The sequence below is a fragment of the Labrus bergylta genome, chromosome 1 (assembly GCF_963930695.1).
Source record: "Labrus bergylta chromosome 1, fLabBer1.1, whole genome shotgun sequence".
Classification (NCBI taxonomy): domain Eukaryota; kingdom Metazoa; phylum Chordata; class Actinopteri; order Labriformes; family Labridae; genus Labrus; species Labrus bergylta.
This window is the reverse complement of record NC_089195.1, coordinates 3,219,541-3,239,213: the sequence shown is the minus strand read 5'-3', so window position 1 is coordinate 3,239,213 and position 19,673 is coordinate 3,219,541. Positions and strand designations below refer to the sequence as shown.

The following is a 19,673-nucleotide window of genomic DNA, read 5'->3' as shown; positions in this document are numbered from 1 at the left end:
TCAGCGAACAGTTCAAAAGCCAGCATCAATGGTGGTATGGAGGTGCATTAGTGCACATGGCACGGGGAACCTGCACATTAATGCTGAATGATAATACAGGTTTAGGAGACGACATCTTAGCAAACCACATTCTGTACATATTCAAACAGCATGGCTCTGTCTTGGGGATAAAGTAGCCTGCCTTCAGCCCTGACGTTTCATTGAAAGTGTTTGCCAAACTGAACCCTTAACTGTTGAGCATCCTATTAAGAGCAAGAATGGGAAAAACATCCCATTCTCTAAATTATTGTTAAAAGAAGAGAAGGTGCAGAATAGTGGTAAGCATGGCCCTGTATAAACTTTTACAGAAATTGTTGCTGTCATCAAATGCAAAATAGGCATTCAATTCTACAAAAAACCATGACATGTTTTGGTTTAAACCTCTGATGTGTTGTCTTTGTGCTATTTCTGATTTAAGATGGGGAATCAATATTTTACCAATTATCACATTATGTTTCGATTCACCTTTTACACATTGTCCCAACTTTCTTTTGTAAACAGGTTTGTTCATTGTTTCTTTACCCTGCATAAACCTGACTTGAACATTTAAAGGGTGAGATTCATTACACAACTGAGAGGGGGCAGAGATGAAGTGAAGTCGAACAAAAAGAATCAATAACATTCAAAAGCTCTATAAGGTCGTTTCGTAGGTTATTTCTTCTTGTACATTTATTACGATCTATTGGGGACAAAGTGATCATCTACATTTCTATATGTCTTTACTGTTCCTGTCTTGTTGTACATACATGTATATAGCTCTTTTTTCTCCAATCGAAGAGTCTCATCCTGCTGTCTTTAAACAGACAGACTTTGCAGTTAAAATGTAGAAAATGACATTTCAGCAGTGTGCAGTTAGACACATCACCTCACTCTGACCCAGCTGCACACATACAAAAACACAACCTACATTAACAATGATGATTTAAATAGAGTCACTCTTCTTCTTATGGTCTAGTTTGTCATGTAGATCAGGGGTGTTTCCAGAGGGGGTTGCATGGGCCCCTTTAAAATCTGATTGGCCACCCCAGGTGCCACCCAAAATCCAAATCTATGATTGGCTATTTGCCTAATCAGAGGTGGGACTCTGGTGGGAAAGTTGTTAACAGACTGCTGATAGTTTTCTTTATGAGTTAATATTTGTTAATGCATTCACTTGTAAATAAATACTTTGCTTTTTCCATGAAAATGTCCAAGGAAAAACTTGCAATAGACTAACATACTAATACATTTATTTTTGCAAGCTAGACAAAGGTCTGCATATCATTTTATGCGTAAGTAGTTCAAATCGTGACTTTTCACACACATATTTGTTTTTGAATCCCAAAGGAATCAAACTAAGAACATTTATGTGTTGACAAATTGTCTTACTTATCAGTACAGATCATAAGTGGGGATAGAAGGCTAAAGAAATGACCCTCATTTGTGTGGGGTTGCCACAAACTTTGTGCCACCCCCTACATAAGTCAAAAAAGTCTGGACACGCCCCTGATGTAGAGGCATCAGTAATCATTTCAGTCTGTTTCATATCGAGTGAAAAACTTCTCACTGGAGCTTTAAAGATGCTGAAATCTAAATCCTTCTATTAACAATGGGATCAAAATGAAAGTCTGAAAAGGAGTCTACAGAGGGACAACCAACTCTGCAGCTCTCCTCGGCTGTTTTTGTTTACAGCCATAACTTAAATGATTTGTTTAGGTGTCACTGATCTCTGCTTAGTCATAATAGGCTGGAAGTGAAGGGCATTTTAAACCACTAAAACCACTTCAGTGGCTAACAAATCCAGCAGACAGCCTTTGTGTGAGTCATTTGCTGAAGTCTGTTCACAGACAGCCAGCTTTCAGCAGCAATAAAAACAGTATACTTAAAGATATTACATGTCAACCTTGCTTTCAACAAACCAAATAAAGTAAATAAGGACAAATCCAAAACAGTGATTGCATTTTACAACAGGATATATTGTCGCGTTATTATGGGTGTTTATCTGATCTTTCTTGTTTCTGATAAAAGCATGTTTGTTTGTTCACACAAAAAGAACTCTTGTTATATAAGTTGTTATGTACTGCTCAACCACCAGAGGGCGACAAAGCGTAGGGATTTCTTTGTCTCTGTGTAACTACTGGGTGTTGAGAAGGAAGAGCTCACCTCCAGGTCAGGGTAGCTGAGCACCACCAGCTGAGCACAGGCATTGACATCGTCCCCTTTGATGAAGGAGAGGTCGACTCCTCCGACGCGCTCCAGTCCAGAGAAGTCTGGACTCCTCTGCCAGTCTTCAGTATCCTCCTCCACCACCTGCTGCCTGAGACGAGCCTGCTCACTGCACAGAGAACAATCACTGGAACAAAGGACTGACACCTAAACACAAACATTAAATTCTGAAACAACTTCTGCAACTGCATTAACCTCTATGGTCTTTTACATGTTTAAAAAATGGACTAAATCTTTTTCTGTTTAATGATTTACAACTATTGCATAGGTTTGATTGTATTCTTAAGTTTACACTCTAAATGAACACATATTGCTCAAGTGAAAATCAATGAATCTGACCAGGATACTTACAGTGGTGGTCCGACAAGGCCTAATGTCAAACTACAACACTGGGTGTGTTCTCAAAAATATTCCACATATTATAAGGCAATTCATTGTATGACTGCAACGGTTTGTGTCTTCATCATGCATTTGATGACTTTTAAAGACAGAAATATGAGTCTTTGTTTTGTTCAATCAACAACTTTAAACATTGGAGTTGAAGCAGAGAGAATGTTTTATGTTTTTGTATAAATAATAGTTTAAGTTTTGGCAGGTTTCCTCAGTCTGACCTGTATTGATTGACACAGACAAATCGTTATATTTTGTATTGAGACCAGATATTTTTGCACCTCAGTTTGAATGTGGTATTGAAGAGAACATTTTTTACTTTTTTGTCTGGAATGACACGATCTGTGAACTGAATGAAATCCTGCTGAATCATGATTTCCTTACTGGCCTTGTCATAACTAACTAACTCATAAATCATGAGCTGAAGGCAGATAGTTTCAACAACACAGATACAGAGATCGACCTTAAAGTGGTCATATCTTATGAATACATGACGCAGGAGAAAGGGGGTTATTACGTAGCGCTGTAGGCCTTCTTTCTTTTATTACCAATCCTGTCATAGCAAGCGATTGATAACAAGTAACACCGCTGCAGCCTACTTGTACAACTACCTATGTACAACATAGGTATCAAAGTGGTGGATTGTTTAAAGTATATTCACATGAATGTGTGGCTCTGACCTCTCCCACTGCTTCACCAGCTCTTCTGCAGGAGCAGTGGACATTTGTAAAGGCTCGTTGAACTTCTTTTAATACGAGAAATACCCTGCGGTCCCAGGAACACAGAGCGTATGCCATGGATGAATAAACGTGTTTTGCTTCCGTGTTCTGACGTCACTGTAAGGGCGGAGTTTGTGGCGTTCTGGCGTGCGTATGAGTTTTATACGCAGGTAAATTCTGCCATCTAGTGGCTCAAAGTGTAAAACAAAGAAAAATGTATTTTTTTTAAAGTAACAATTATTCAAACTATTATTTTTGTTTCACTATTTACATAAATGTTGTAATTATATTTATTTGTCACATTGTTTTGTACATCTTCACATAATATAATATGGTATGTTATAGTACATGGTATTAAATCAATATATTATATAGAAAGATTATTTATATTTTTCATATAATTTGTGTATTTGATGTGTGTAAAGTCTAACATTCATTTATATTTTCAGTAGTTGTATATCATATTTTTATGTTATGTTTTTATTTGGAATTATATTGCGAGGTGCATGTCTTACAACTTTGTAATTAATACTCTGGCAAAATGGTTTCTTACACCTTTATACAGATACATGTGTCTTTGAATTGAAACTGATTTAATATTGCCTCATATCAGTAGAATAACAGAATGTCTGACCAAATGAATGTCCATATTACATAAGTTCCTTGTGTGATCTCACAATGTTTTTAGATGGGTTTTTTTTCTTTTGATTTACATTCTAGAAAATGATTGTGACGGATATGAATCGGAAGAACTGATAAATACAGAGAGGAAAAGACAAGTTAATTTTGAAGAGAAATTTTAGCTCAGTGGGGCAGATTAGGTTTTCATAATATGATTTTAGAAATTGAGGCATGCAGAAAACAAAACGTTTTATGGCATAATTTAGCAATTCATTAAAAATGTATGATTGTAAATGGACTTGAGCTTGTACATGTATAGTGCTTTTCTATTCTTCTGACTACTCAAAGCGCTTTTACACCGCAGTTCACACCTACACATTCACACCCTGATGGCAGAGGTTACCATGAGACCATCAGAATACCTAATTCCAGTCATAAACACTCATACGCCGCCGACAAAGCAGCGGGAGCAGTTCGGGGTTAAGTGTCAGCGGACATGTTGCTGCACGGACTCGACGGACTCTACCAACTGAGCCACAGCCGCTAATTGTAAGTCTACACAGTCATACTAATTTCTGCTGTCTCAATTTGAGAATATGTGGACCATGAAAATCTTTGAATTTGTTTTCCAAGTTTGGTACAAGATGCACTTTGACTTAGTACCAAGTTAAAGCAATATTCATCACAGGCAAAACTTTCAAACACATAAAATGACTGTGAGACACGTTTGTATTTTCTCATAATTCAAGTTTAATGTTTTCAAAAAAAAATGTAAAGGCGCAATATTCTTATTAGTCCAAACATGACATTGTTACACAATTCATCACATCAAGGTAAAGTGAAGATATGCAATGATTTCTGAAAAAGGAGAAAATGACAAATATGTTGAACACTCAAGACAAATAGTTATAGCCCTCATTTGTCAATGAGATCTTGATGAAAATGGACACAACTGTAAGAGCTAAAGTCAGAGAGGCAGGAGAGACAGTAGAATAAGGGAGGTGTGTGGTGTTTGTATCACTTAATGTAAGCCTACCAAACAATATCAATGAAACTTCTTTTCTCCTATGGCTTCAATCAAGTCCCACTCTGCTTCCTATGATATACGCAGTGAAAACATGTTTCAAAGCAAAACAGCAAACTGGAGTGTACAAATGACAAAGAGGAGAGAGAGAGAGACAGAGATACGAGTGAAGTATAGAGTAGTTCAGTCTGGAACTGATATTTGTTTCAGTTGTTATCATCATCAGTCAAACTATTGAAAAATAGAAACTAAGTCTACTACTAAGCAGGTGAAGTTAAGTTAGTCGTGCTGTTTCTACACATGCTTTAGAAGAAGAGAGCGTAGAGAAGCACACCTGCTGATCAGGGCAAAGGGAGTGTTTACACCATTTATTTATTTTTTACAGGCTGATCTTTAATCCCACTGTTTCCAACATTCACCCTTTTACACCAACATACACACTTCATAGCCCACAATATTTAGAGGTCCCTTTTCCTCAGTAAAGCATTTCATATTATTGCAGTTAATGACATCGTTACCACAAGTTGACCTTTGACCTTTCATTAATATGTATCAAAAACAATCGGCAGGGACAGTATTTTCAGAAGCATGATTCAAGAGAAAAACCTCTCCTTCTCCGTTCTTTTTGTATTGTCAGCTCCACTCCATAACCACGGTAACAGCATCAGCAATGGCTGAGATTTCTTCTCCTTTACAGGGAGTGAGATCTTAGTTAAGTCATCAACTGAATAAACCGATTCAGGAAAAAGCATGTTTGTGTTGCAAATAGAACTGTTCACTCAGCTTACAATTGCTCATCTATTACAGTGATGACCCTGAATAAAGCAGGAACTCGTCTAAGTGATGCTTACAAAGGCTAAAATGGTATTTATTGACACATGACTCTTAAAATGGCTAAATCTTAAACTTTATATCAATGATCTGTGAACCCAATCACCAAATGAGCATGCAGTAACACCACACTGCAGCCTCCTGTCAAGTACTCATCTCCAAAACAAAAAGGAAAATAAAAATCAGTAACAAACACCAACCAACACTAGGACATGTACAGTATCAATATGTGGTCTACTGGTGCAACTTTAAATGATAAGCTGAAGGTAACATTCATCTCTAACGCACACAACTCTAATTCACACTGGAAAAAAAAAAGAGTAGAGAATGATAGCAGTCCTTCTCAATAACATCCCAAACCTTCAAATGTAACGAGTTTCAATGGTTGGGGAGCACTAGCCAATCAGTAGCACATTCACAAATCAGTGACAAGGCATGTCCCTCTCGACTTGATTTTGAGTCGAGTTCCTTTAATAATGCAGACGCTGCACAGAGAGCTGGCTAACTGTGGTCATTCCGAGGAAAATAAACATGTCCAGGAGAAAAGCTGGCTAGTTTTTTGTTTTTTTTGTTCCTCTCCTGACAGAATGAAAACCTAGACAAAAAAGTGATCAAGTTGTTGCCACAAAGTTTAGCAGTTTACTGGCTCAGTTTGCCTTTCTGTCTGTACACATCTTTAAAGTTCATCTGCAATCAGCACCCATGATCCTCCACACACATGTTTCATGATAAATAGAAATATTTCACACATTGAAAAAAAATCAAACTCATGTTATTGCTTCAGGCAGATTGCTTCACTAAGAGTCAGACCCAAGTCAAATGTTCAGATGATTTCATGATATGAAAAAAAGCCCTCGTGAGATGTATGAAAGGGGGTTTGCCAAGTGAGCAACAAAAAGAAAGTCATACAACTCTCTCAGCTGCAGAAAAACAACTGATTATGAATGTTATTTTTACAGCATCTGCAGTGCCATTATTTCGTAAACTCCACCTGCTCCCTAACTCCATGAAGAAGTAAATAGATGCAGGTGTTATTCTACATTGTTTAAGAGTTCACCCACCCACACACACTTTAAACAAGTCACCAGACTGAACAAACCCCTCTGGTATGTTTGTATGTAACAGCACGTCCAGTTTTCATCCATGGACAAGGTATAAGTTGTCTCAGTACTGTAAAAGCAGGTGTACATGTTAATGCATATTCGTAACAGCGCCTCCAGTGTCTTTATCTGGTCCTGTAGGTTCTAGGGTGAGGATATTGCTTCTTTCTGCTTCCAGTGCCACAGAAGCACAGCAAATTCACCTCCTGACCGTTAACTTTTCCACCCTGTACAGGACATGACGTAAGCAAACATTCTACTAAATTCAAAATGCTGCCCGGCAGAGATGCCAGGCACAAAAAATATATGACCTTTGTGCAAAAAATCAGCCCTTAAAACTGTACACACAGTCTCATTTGTTTTTTTTTTGCCTCAGATTTATTCTTTGTCTTCTGTTTGTGCAAGCATGCTTCAGTTCCATAAAGACTGTCTGTGCAAAAAGGAACAGAGTCCAAAGACGATGATGAGGAAGGGAAGAAGGAGAGTTGGCTTCGGTGTTGATTTTAAGGGCTGACAGGGGGTAGGGGGTTTGGGAGGGGGATGTAGAGACTGAAGTTCTCAACTTCCTGTTTCTACCTGGAGATCATAGAGCTGGACTGCGATTGGCTGGAGGATGTGGTGGCAGCGCTGAGCTGAGAAAAGCCGCTGTGGCTGGATTCCAGGCTGGTCATGGAACCCCTGAGGTCAGAGACAGAGATCCACAGAACATGTCAGCACTCACAAATTCAACATTCAGCACTTCATTTTAAATGATTCACTATCCTAAAACAGAGCAACCGCAGTCTGCCAGTGACTAACTGAATGCATTCTGCGTGCACTACTCGTGCTTAGGATGCAGAACCATGCAGCCAGATCAGAGCTACAGCTGGGAGGTTGATTCTCTCTGTGTGGCACACAATGCTACCCGCCCTGCCACAGACTGCAAAAACCAACAATGCTTTAGGTAACAAAATGATTCACAGAATTATAAATTATTTTCTGGTTTTAGTTAGGGGAAAGATTTCTTGCTAGTTCAGGGTGTTTTGTTGAAGGCAGAGCACATCCTCTGTCTCACATGCAAAACCAAAAAAAAGAGTCTTTGCTTGTTTAAAGGTTTGGCAGCCTGTGGCAAAGCATGAAGTACTTTCTATTAGGTTTGATCTTTTTTACATGGATTTGAAACAAGAGTCTTGATGTGTTCTAATGATTCAAGTACTCCCTGAATTGCATGTCTGCATTCAAATATTAGTCTTTTTATAATGAAACAATTTTGAGCTTTCAAGAATGCATTAAGTGGGAAATCATTTCTAAATGTTATTCAACAGAACAGTTTTTCTTCAAACAGTGTGATTGGACTAATCAACTTCAAACAGCTGTTTAATGATGTTAAACATGTTACAAAGTAGACTTTTATTTTGGTACCTGGTTCTACAAAGGTAGGCTCTACTAAGAGCCCTGACATGTAAAAAACTTTAAACCACAGAAAAAAGAACAATATATATATTCTGGCAATCTTGACTCTATGTGTGTGCACCGATCATAATAATTTAATATCCCTAAACTTTTTCATTTTCGGGCATTTCAGGAATCAAATGGACTGGTTTGTAAAACTTGTATTTAGAGCTGCAGCTCAGAACTATCCTATTTTACTTTTTTTTTTTGGTTGAATGGTAAATTAATTAGTCTACTACATTTGAAAATGTATTGCACTAATACCATCTCTCTCTCTCTCCCTCTCTCTCTCATGATTGCTAGGTATGTGTTTATATATTGCTGAGCAGGTGCATTTTACAAGTGGCAAAAAGGGGTTTCCTCAGTTCCATCTTAGTTCAGTTAAATGTTTGGAAACATCAAGATTTCAATCATATGTCAACCACTCGCATTAATGATCATAAATACTGCTAGAATGAGTTAAAACTGATGACCTCAAATCTGTTGGAATGACTCGGTATACAGTATGCAGAGGCAAAGTGAGATTCAGTTAGTTGGTAATACAAATGAATGACAGGGAAAAAAAACCACAAATGCCAGACAAAATCTCTTAGTATGTTACACCTGTTGGTGTATGTTGTGCATGTGCTCCCCCTGACAAACAGTGACTTAGTGCTGACCCATTGACCTATTCTAAGATTTCTAATGTTGTTAATCATGCAAGCAGGGTGACTGAAGCCAGCAAGTGTACAGTTAGACAGCAGGCTCAGTGCAATCATTCTTTCCTCATGGTGAGCAGAACAACATCTTCCTGTTAGCCAACTCTAAGCCATAAGCAAGAACAGATGCAGAAACATCTCTTCCCTGCACTAGAAGCATGACTGCCATAGAGGATGCTGTTGCAGAAAATGAAAATGAGCTAGTGCTAACAAAAAGGGGCAAAAACTGAGCCACTTACAAACTCTGCACATCATAGCAAGCCGTTCTTCACAGGAAGAAGACAGAGCAGGAGGAGGAGATCGTGAGCAATAGAACAGGAGCCGATTGGACAGAAAAGCTGAATTACAGAGGTCTTTAAAGGAGGGTGGCATCCTTATTAGAATATCTCTAAACAACTAAACAACTCATGATGCACTCAAGGCTTTAAATAAGGTAATTTAGCGACATAACAGACATAAATTATCTAAATACCGAGTGTCATACATGGTGCTACGAGGCTAAAGGCTAAAGAGTGGCCAAACTGAGAGAAAGCAGGAGTGAAAAATGAGCAGTCATGTAGGAGTAATGTTTCAAATTAAATCTGTCCAAACATCATGGTAACATGACATCAAAACAGCAAAATATGAACACATACAAAAGGTCATATGTAAAATCAATACAATGTACGTTTTCTTTTTATGTCCTTGATGAGTTACTGACCTGAAGTCCTCAGAGCCCAACACCTCGGTGTAGTACATGACTTTGCACTTGTGCGAGGAGACCTGCAGGGTGGCCAGCACGTCGTCGACTCGCGGCAGGTTGGTGGCTGAGCAGGCTGGCATGTTGTGGAATTTCCACTGAAGAATGTAGAAACCTGGCCACCTGGTGATGTGGGAGCCCTGAGGAGAGGACGGATTCACCAGACCAACATCAATTATTCAACCAATAAATCATATCAATCATAACATTGCCCCTTCCAGCATATTTCAACAGTGACATATAATAGGCATTCCTGTCTCATAATCAAAAGGAATTTCTTAACTGTGAATTCAAGGTCAAGAACCTCACCTGCACGCTCTCGCCCTCCTTGCAGGTGAGCGGAGACTCCACCATGCTGTAATCCTGTCCCAGTGTCCAGGACTTGTCGATGAGCTGCACGTTGTTGCCTCCCGGGGATGTGATGCCGTGGGTTCCCGTGGGGTCTTTGCGTGGAAGCTGAGGAGCCCGCTTAGAGTGGTAGATGTTGAAAACCACATCGCCTTTGCACATGTCAAAGTCCCAGGTGATGACTGAGGAGGCATCAATGATCTCAATCAGAAGCTGGTTGTGGAGGAGAAAAGGAAGTAGAGATGTGAGAAGATGTGAAGTTACACTGGACTCAAAAGTACTGACAAACGTTTCATCATCATTTTAAAGTCTTTATCTTTACACTTGGGACAACTTCTAACATTACTCAATACTTCAGCGACGACCGTGAGAGAAAAACCTGACCATCTGTTTTAGAGCTCATTAAAATGAAATCAAAACCATTCCAGAGGGGCGATTATGCATAATGATGATGCATCTCCCTGTGGTAGAAATGATGCAACGGGATTAACTGCATGTCACTGCGCACAGATTCTGCTCATAGCCATGACACATTTGTTCCGCATCAGAATTCAAAAAGGAGCACACAGAGGTGATCTACTACATGCCTCCACTAGATGGCAGAACATGAAATAAAACTTTCCCTCCCGGACAACATGCCCTCTGTTGTAGGGCCCTAGATATTCATTTAAAACACCACAGGCGATGCAGCTTTTCTCCTCACTTTAGGGCTCTAAATCAAGTCTCACCTCATGCGGAGCTCCCTTGAAGACGCTTGCACTCTGATAGATTGTCTCAGTCCACAGGCGAACATCTTCATTCTCAAGCTCCTCGGCTGTGCGATACATCGATTTAGGAACCAGGCCTCCTTCTGGTACCTCACACTGCATAAAGAAATCATGCAACAATCACAATCATGAAACAAACGAGCATGTATAGAATGACGACAGTAGAGGAAAACCTTCAAGTGTATTCATAACCTCAAGAGATTATATAAGAGTTTAAGTCTTCATTAGACACTTACCATGCACTCTCCTCCGAGGAAGTCAGGGATGATCTCCTTGTCTATATAATCCACCAGCCCTCCAGGGCCCTGATAGTCGTTGCCTGCATAGATGAGGAACTTCTTGCGTGTGTTTTCATCAATGAACGGACTCACCTAGAGGCAGACATTGATATGGTCATGGTTACACAAATTCATTGTATCTTAACTCTGCAGCAGCAAAACTGTGTGTACGTATGTGTGTGTGTGTGTGTCTGCTGTTATGTTGAAAAAACAAAGCAGAATGTGTGTTTTATGTTCAATTAAATCAAGTTAAAAGTATGTAAAGCTTTTATTTGTCAACAGTGACAGTAGTTGGTAGAATCAGGGAAAGCTCAGGTTCAAGTAAAAAAGTAGCTCCACAGGCATCAAACAATTAAAAGGATCTTCTTGCTGTCTGTTTACTTAGCACCTGACACCCTGAGGTGAGGCAGAAAGGGCTAAATATTAAGGTGTTGTATTCTCTGTAATGTAGCGTAGTGTTAATTAATGTTATTGATAACATTTTCAGCATTGCTACTCAAGCCAATTTTTCTGATGCCCCTGAAAAAATGTAAATATCAATAATAAAATGTATGACAACACAATGAAAAGAAGAGTGAAGTAGGAAATCTTTAGACATGAGCAGCCCTATTTTTAACTTTATAGTACTGTTATGGTGTGCTTCGATACGTTATTGTCTCAAATACTAAAGAGTGGACGGACCAAAGACTTAAAATAGCTTTGACACTATGGCAGATTGTCCTAGCTGCAAGCGCTCACCAGAGTCCATAGGACAGGAAACACTCTGGGAGCTCTCAGGATGAGAAGCCGTCCCAGAGTCTCTGGGTAGTTGGCTTCCACAACCTCGATGATCCTCAGCAGCGCTTTGACTCCAGGTCGCCACAGGTGACGCATGTTCAGCCCCTCCAGATCCACCAGACACGTCCAACAGCTACAGAAGAGGCAGAGCGAGGATTAGAGCGTTGATAAAACGCACGCCAGAAACGCATTGCTCACACACAATTGCTCAACAGCCTCTCTGCAACCACTTAGCACCTGTCACCCTGAAGTGAGGCTTAAGTTGTGAAGGCATTTCTTGCTAATTCTGGAGCATCCCTCCTCCCTCGCTGCCTCCTTCTACTTCCTCCCTTTTCCCTCTATCTGCCCTGGCACAAGAGCTATGACGTCACGGCCATTCATAGTTCACATGCCTTCCTGCATGGTTCTTATCCAAGAAAGCTCCTCCAGTTTGATGGCTGACAGATGACAAATACCATCTCTCTCTCTCTACGTACCAATGAGTGCACATAGAGACAAGCCTAGAGGATTTTTTCCTTTGGAATCCCACATGCTAGCTTTAACAATCACAAAATGAAACTTGTTTGTTAAAACAATTGTTCAGCTCTCGCATTTGTTTTACCACATTTAAATGTCACGCTACCAATTTGCTGATAAAAGCATTAATGTGTGCTGCAAGAGAGTTAACATTATGAGATTTTTTAATGAACATTTCCCGATTAAAAGGAAGAATGTGCGACATTTCACTCATAAATACAGCAGAATTCAAGTATATCCTCTCTGAGTCATGACTGTCTAAAACAAGTGAGAAGCGCGAGTCTCGCCAGCTGTATTGTTATCAGAGCCGTGTTTACATCATGTTTACATGAACGGGACGGCCTCGTGTATAAAGCTGTTTTAGTTAAGGACTAGAGAAACGAATAATAACATAGCCTACTCACTGCTTATTTGTATGTCATGCAAGTGTCTTTAGATCACGGTCATTTCCGTGTCAATTCATATATATTCATATGAAGCTATGAGCTAACCAAAGCGTGCTAACATTAGCGTGCTAACAAAACAATGCAGGCCATAGGAAAGTGCAGCTCAAGCAAAGAACAATTTTGTCCGCCACTTGTGCTAAACTCCTTCGTGTGAAGTAGTTGGCGGTGGGCCGCTGGCTGATGAGCCAAATTGATGTTGATTATTTCTGCTGATCCACTTAATCTGCAATAGTTCATTTTTCAGCTCTAAAGTGATTAGTACAGAAGGTATACCTGATAGGTCGGCCAAACACCTTGGTGTTCTCTTCACAACGTCTCAGACCCTCCTCGTTGATAGACAGCACCTAAAATGACACAACATGAATTCATTGGTCCAAAGCGATCTTGCATTTGAAGCATTTGGCTCTTGCACTAGAGCGGCTTACTTTAAGGGCAACGTTATACACAAGCTGGCTATTTATAAATGTACTGAACTGTATACTTCCTGGTCTTAATGCACTTGTCAGGGCATGCCAGTATAAATAAATTCACAAGACTGTAATCCAACCAACTGCTTGACCTGTAAACATATCACCCTCTCAACATGTAAAGCCTGAAGTGGGCTTCAACTCGTGTTACCCACATGTCTGAGCAGAGACTCCTCTCCGAGAGCCCGGACCAGTCCTTTGGTGTCCATCTGACCCAACCTCAGGATGTACAAAGGACGACCATCTGGGGAAGGAAAACACATATTTACACAATTTATCTCTATTTACATACAATAAGGCTTCATGTTACATGCACAGATTAGAATAGTTTGTCTTTTTATCCGTGGTGGAAGAGTGAAGTGATTGTGAAACCAGACGATTGCTTTTGTGTTTTGTCACCTTTAAACCCATACAAATACTTATTGAAAAATTCATATGGTGACAAACCTCTTCAGTGACATGGGAACATAAAAAGTCATTTATATTTGATTGATCATGTCAACAGTCATTATGCTCTCGACAAGGAACGAAGAATGTCACTATGTGTGTGAGAGTGTGTGTGTCTGTTTCAGTTGGGTAACTAAGTAGTGCTGACTAATTAGTTTCATATATTTTTCAATGGCATGGCTGAAGACTCTGGGTCCTGAATGACACGTGTGTAACTTGAGTCTGTAAGAAACTGGAGAGCTGAAATCTTCCACAACTTATGGAGGAGGTCAAGCCAGCTAAAAAAAAAAAACAGCCAACACAGAACATAAATGTGTGCTTGGGTGTTGGGCGTGTGCACAGCAGATTTTTTTTTTTGCATTTTGAAATGTTTAATTGTTTAAGAACTGTCATATCTTTTTCCGTTTTTTTTCCATCTCCAAATCTGGAAACTAACAATTTGTCATTTTACCTTGGAGTTAACAGAAGTTATTGTTTTGCTGGATCACAGCTTACATTTGTAAAACACCAAAGTAACTATGTCTTTAAGGCAGTAGTAGAACAGCACCTCCACTAAAGCGACTTAGCAGAGAGCAAAAGTTTCTTATTGAAAATGAAACTTCGCTTGACAAATCTACAAGCTTCTCCCTTGACGATCTGGCACATTTGCATTTATTTACATGGCCACCATTAAATCTGTCCTTGTAGCTGACAGCACAGGAATAAGAATGTGTATTGTATCAATGATTCATTTGGACCAAAAAGGTAAAATGGGGCTGAGGTTTAAAAAAATATAACACACACACACACACACACACACACACACACACACACACACACACACACACACACACACACACACACACACACACACACACACACACACACACACACACACACACACACACACACACACACACACACACACACACACACACACACACACACACACACACACACACACACACACACACACACACACACAAACAACCTCTGTCATGGTGGTGCCAGCCTCCTGTGTAGAAGTCCTGGAGGACTTGTGGTGAGCTCCATGTCTCTAGCAGGTAGTCCACCTGGTGTTGCTTCCTCCAGGTCAGTGACTGGCAAAGGATCTCCCTCCCCTTTTCCATGTTGAAGTCTCTGGCGCGCAAGAAACGCAGTATGTGCTCGTCCTTCGGGATCTGGAGCGTGTCAGGGGAGAGAATGTTTAGGTGTGCTTTTTTTGTGAACAAATACATCAAACTAGGAAAAGAGAAAAACATGCTCCAGAACATTCTCAATATCTCTAGTAACTGGCTTATTTAAATGAACCATTGTTATCAGTATCTTATAACATGTTAAAGATAGAAAAGAAACTTACCACAGCTCACCCTCTACAGATATCCCTGATACATTTATTTTTAGAATTGGAAACAACTTCAATAATTGTATTCCGTTAAAAAGTATTCTTAAACAAATCCTGAAAAACAGAATCTTACCTTTCCCTTGTGTGTCTCTTGCAACCATTTGCGAAGTCTGATCAGACAGCTTTCCTGCAGGGGGGTCAGGTCGCCTAGGTAACGTTTGATATAGTCTGCATCCAGTTTATCTGCAATCATAAAAACATGAATAATTTGTTTAACATAGTAAAACAGGGAAGATTAATTATGCTTCCCATTAAAACTAAATGATGACAGCTTTCTTTAATTACTGTTCTGCTGTAATACTAACTAGTAGCACCAGAGTTGATACATGTTTAATCATGTGTAGGAACAGACCTTCAGGTGTACCAGCCAGGCTGTCTGTTAGGCTGTCTGTCTGAGGCACACTGCTGTCCTGCTTAGCATCCGGAGAGGTGCTGTCCATGGTGTCAATGGGCAGCGGGATAGAAACAGAGGGTGTGACTGCAAGTTTGGGGAGAAACGTTGGGCTGGTGGAGAGGCTGGTTGGCCTGGGGAGAGGCAGGGGATGGGAGGAGGGAGTCCAGCGTGGCACTTCAGTGATGCCTTCATCCTCCAACTCCTTTAGGTAGAACTCTATGATTTCTTTTCCCTGAGAAACACAGGTAAAATAAACAAAAGTCATTCAAATGGAAAAAGTAGTAAAAGAGGCAGAAATAAACAATACTTATAATACTGAATCACCTCTGGGGATTGATTAAGTAGTTCTGATTCTGATACTGAATGTTCAATAGTAATTAAGCACATGCAGAACAGTTTCAGATCTGATCTTTTTTAACTTTGACAACCGAAGTGTCTGGCAATGGAAATGGAGAGAGAAACCAAAAAGAATATATTACACATTTCCCACATTTACCAGAAATGAAAGCTGATGACTCACTGAGTCCACAGTGAAATACACCTGTCCACTCAAAGAGATTACATAATCGTATTTATGCAAATCCAGCCCGGCTGAATCATGGTTCACAAACCTGCTCAAACAGACTCATGTCAGTTGGGCATAATAAATACAACACGCATAAGGGACCATCCTTCCTTTGTGAACCTGTGATTTTGTGCAAACAATGAAAATACAAAGGCTACCCGTGTGTGTAATTATTAGGTGTACCAACACATACACACACACCTTTTTGATACTGCTTGCATACTGCTTCATGGCAATCTTCTCCACCGTGCTCTCGAAGCCAAAGAAGGACTTGATGTCCAGGCTGGCAGTCTGCTCAAAACACGTCCAATCCTCATTTTCTGGGTGGACCTATAACAAAAATCACAAGCATGTACTGTAATTTATACTGGACACACAGGTTACTATGGTTACTAAACACTAAGCTTCACTTGATGGTGACGCACACAGAAAAGCAATTTTCCCACTGTGAGTGGGAGTGTGTCAGTCTGTCCATATAAAACTAGCCAGCTATTGAAATGTGACAGTTTGGAGGTTTAGGGCGGCAAACGAACACACATGTCTCTGATGTGACGTGAAAAGGTTTCAAGAGGTGATGTTCAATTAGAACTAAACTGGAGAAGAACAGAAGAAAAAGTATTTTCCATCTATCTTTCACTTGATGCTATCACTGTTACAGGAACCTTTACAGTAAAATAACTGAAATGTAGTTTTAATTTTGTCTCCACCAGATACATTTTATAGGGATGTGCTGAGCCATACCTCAGGATCAGAGTCCAGGTGCATGTTCATGGATTGCTAGCTTACTTCTAATATTAATATATTTATTCTTATTGGTATTTATGCTTGCTTATTTTGTATTTGTCTTTCTTTTTGTGTTGCTGTAACACCCGCCTTTCCCCTCTGAGGATCATTAAAGGATTATGTATTCTTATTTTATAATGAAAGGTTGCTTCTTTCTTTGCAGAACTCGGATGTTTTTTTTGTTTGACTCAGCAAGTTGCAATGTTGCAGCGTTGCTCTTTATATAACCAGCTGCATAGCAAGCATTTCCCTATAGTGTGTGTTTTTTTTAAACTATTTTGACATTCTTCTGTTTTTGTTTTTTTTGTCATCGTTTTAGAAAAATACATAGACTTACTCAAACAGCATGTGTTATCTGTCCTCTCTTCTTAGCAGAGAGCATTGCACACTGGGTACCAGCTTCTCCGTTTCAGCACTGATCTTCACTTTTATCAGTTACAAGAATAACAACAGCGGCTGTCACTACCATATGTTAATTAGTACTGTAACTCGATGACAGGACATAAGTCTTGGTTATTGTGAAGTTATCTTTGCAGCCAGAACCTGTACTCTGTCAAAGACAAACAGTTTAAAAGAATACTAAGGATAAGGATACTCTTGTTACTTCAATTTAAAGAATTGAGCACATAATTCCTTGTTTTAAGTTGTTTAAATTGATTTTAGATTCCTAGTATCTTTCATGGCAATACATCTTGATTTTAATGCTTTTTGATATCACTGTGCTGGAAGCTTCATTCCTCTTAAAATCACAAAATATTTCAGCTTTAGTCAGTCCATTAGCCCCATCTAATTGAGCTGTCCATCCCAGTCACTGTTAGGCCAGTATGCTTAACCACGCAGTAAGAGCCTCTATGCAGCCTCAGACCTAATATTAGCACTCTAGTTGGTTGGAGGCTAATACAATGTGCTTGACCTCATTAACTCAAAGCACGACCATTCATGCAGATCTGAAGTCAGAGTTAAGCATGCAGCACACAGAAAAAAGGGAAAGTACGATAGGGAAGGCATGCTGTCTTCAGATCAGTGTTTAAAAAAAAGTAATTCAGAGAGAGAGATGGGCTGAGATACTTAGCTAAATGCTAAATGCTAGTCTTAACATTGCTTTCTCTGCAGGGAAGCAGGGATTAGAGGAGGAGCAAACATTCACATAGCTGCGCTGGTGGCGGCTTGCCCATCAGGAATTGAACAACAGCTTTACAGAACGCAAGTGTGTTTGCTTATTTGTCTACCAGAATTAACGTGTGGTTCTTTAAAATTTAACAGGTTGTACTACAAATATACGCATTTGTTATTAGCTGTTTTTGGACAACAGCATGCATTTGACAGCACAGAGTTGTGTTTGTTACTGACCGAATAGCAGCAGGTCTCATGGATGATGACCCTGTTGGAGAAGGTCTCATTGTGGGACTCGATGTGAAGTGTCCTCTCCTTCCGGTTCAGCGTGTTTTTCTGGATGAAATAGACATAATCCACACCAGCAATCTGACACACACACACACACACACACACACACACACACACACACACACACACACACACACACACACACACACACACACACACACACACACACACACACACACACACACACACACACACACACACACACACACACACACACACACACACACACACACACACACACACACACACACACACACACACACACACACACACACACACACACACACACACACACACACACACACACACACACACACACAGTCATGAAACAAGAGACTTGACAAACTTCTTAATGAAGCTCTCAAAATGTAATAACTTAAATGCAATATACCCTTTTGAGCAGGCGCGGGGCGTCAACATCCAGGGCACAGCGACGCTCAACCTTTTGGGTGGAACCGTCCTCGCTGGTCTCCTCATTCACCACGTCACTTGCCACAAACATGGGGATGAGGTGACAGGTGGGAAAGCGACGCTCATAGGCCTGAAAGAGTGAGCAATAAAGTGATTAACACAGTGTTGTTTTATATTAAGTTGTTGTATATACTGTGTAGCTAAACAGCAAGAAATAACTTATTACAATCTTTTTTTATTCAGAAGAGCATCACAGTTGAGACATTTAACGTACAAGGCACACTTATTTTTGATTGACTGAAAAGCACACAGAATTTGAGTCTTAAAGTGTTCACGAGCCTAAAACATTTTTCATTCAATGAATATGAGAAAAGGTTAAAGCTTTAGAAACAACACACAGTAACTCGAGGTCTTGTAGTGCCAGGTTATATAATATTCAAAACAAAAACGTTTTCAACTTTGCATCTTTTCACATGCCTCACTGAAGATGAGTTGCAGCAGAAAATTGTCCCGACTCAAATACTGGCCTTTTTTATTTCGTCAAAACACAATAAGGGCCACTGTGTCTCTAAATGATCCGTTCTCATGTATGCAAAACACTGGCAACCTCAGCACTTATGTAAAGGCCAGCCAGCTGTTACACAACCAGGCCTTGGCATAACGTGCAGCAGCAGCCATTCCTTCCTTGTCTTTATCGCAAGCAATCAAGGATCTGAACGGTGAGGTAACAAACCCTGCAAGTCAAAACAAGAGACTAGACTGCCTAGTCCACAGTGAAGTGAGTGATGATTGTGATAACATCATTGGTTTGGCCAAAAAACTGAGCTGGTCCGAGAAACTTCTGAATGTTTTCTGCATTGAGACAAACAGGATATTTCCTCATTTTGGA

General features: G+C 39.9%; 2 protein-coding genes across 6 annotated transcripts in view; both read right to left on the bottom strand.

The window, feature by feature from the left end:
• LOC109997667 (endonuclease V) overlaps positions 1-3,452 on the bottom strand; it is an 80,527-nt gene extending 77,075 nt beyond the window's left edge. The window contains exons 1-2 of one of the 3 annotated variants that reach the window (XM_029280843.2): positions 3,315-3,452; positions 2,182-2,391 (exon numbers count right to left, since the gene is read on the bottom strand). In XM_029280843.2, coding sequence (XP_029136676.1) covers positions 2,182-2,391; positions 3,315-3,431 — 327 coding nt within the window. In that variant the 5' untranslated portion in view covers positions 3,432-3,452. Of the gene's footprint in view, positions 1-2,181; positions 2,392-3,295 lie in introns of all 3 variants that reach the window. The other 2 variants (XM_020652228.3, XM_065962676.1) reach the window with 2 other exon arrangements.
• A 1,248-nt stretch (positions 3,453-4,700) lies between these two features.
• si:dkey-237i9.1 (SEC14-like protein 1) overlaps positions 4,701-19,673 on the bottom strand; it is a 35,259-nt gene continuing 20,286 nt past the window's right edge. For 2 of the 3 annotated variants that reach the window (XM_065962656.1, XM_065962661.1), the window contains 15 exons: positions 18,765-18,914; positions 18,320-18,451; positions 16,388-16,516; positions 15,580-15,853; positions 15,301-15,410; positions 14,814-15,003; positions 13,552-13,640; positions 13,203-13,273; positions 11,929-12,100; positions 11,149-11,283; positions 10,874-11,008; positions 10,107-10,358; positions 9,759-9,937; positions 9,298-9,324; positions 4,701-7,607 (listed from right to left, as the gene is read on the bottom strand). In XM_065962656.1, coding sequence (XP_065818728.1) covers positions 7,502-7,607; positions 9,298-9,324; positions 9,759-9,937; positions 10,107-10,358; positions 10,874-11,008; positions 11,149-11,283; positions 11,929-12,100; positions 13,203-13,273; positions 13,552-13,640; positions 14,814-15,003; positions 15,301-15,410; positions 15,580-15,853; positions 16,388-16,516; positions 18,320-18,451; positions 18,765-18,914 — 2,151 coding nt within the window. In that variant the 3' untranslated portion in view covers positions 4,701-7,501. The remainder of the gene's footprint in view (positions 7,608-9,297; positions 9,325-9,758; positions 9,938-10,106; positions 10,359-10,873; positions 11,009-11,148; positions 11,284-11,928; positions 12,101-13,202; positions 13,274-13,551; positions 13,641-14,813; positions 15,004-15,300; positions 15,411-15,579; positions 15,854-16,387; positions 16,517-18,319; positions 18,452-18,764; positions 18,915-19,673) is intronic. The other variant, XM_065962660.1, reaches the window with a different exon arrangement.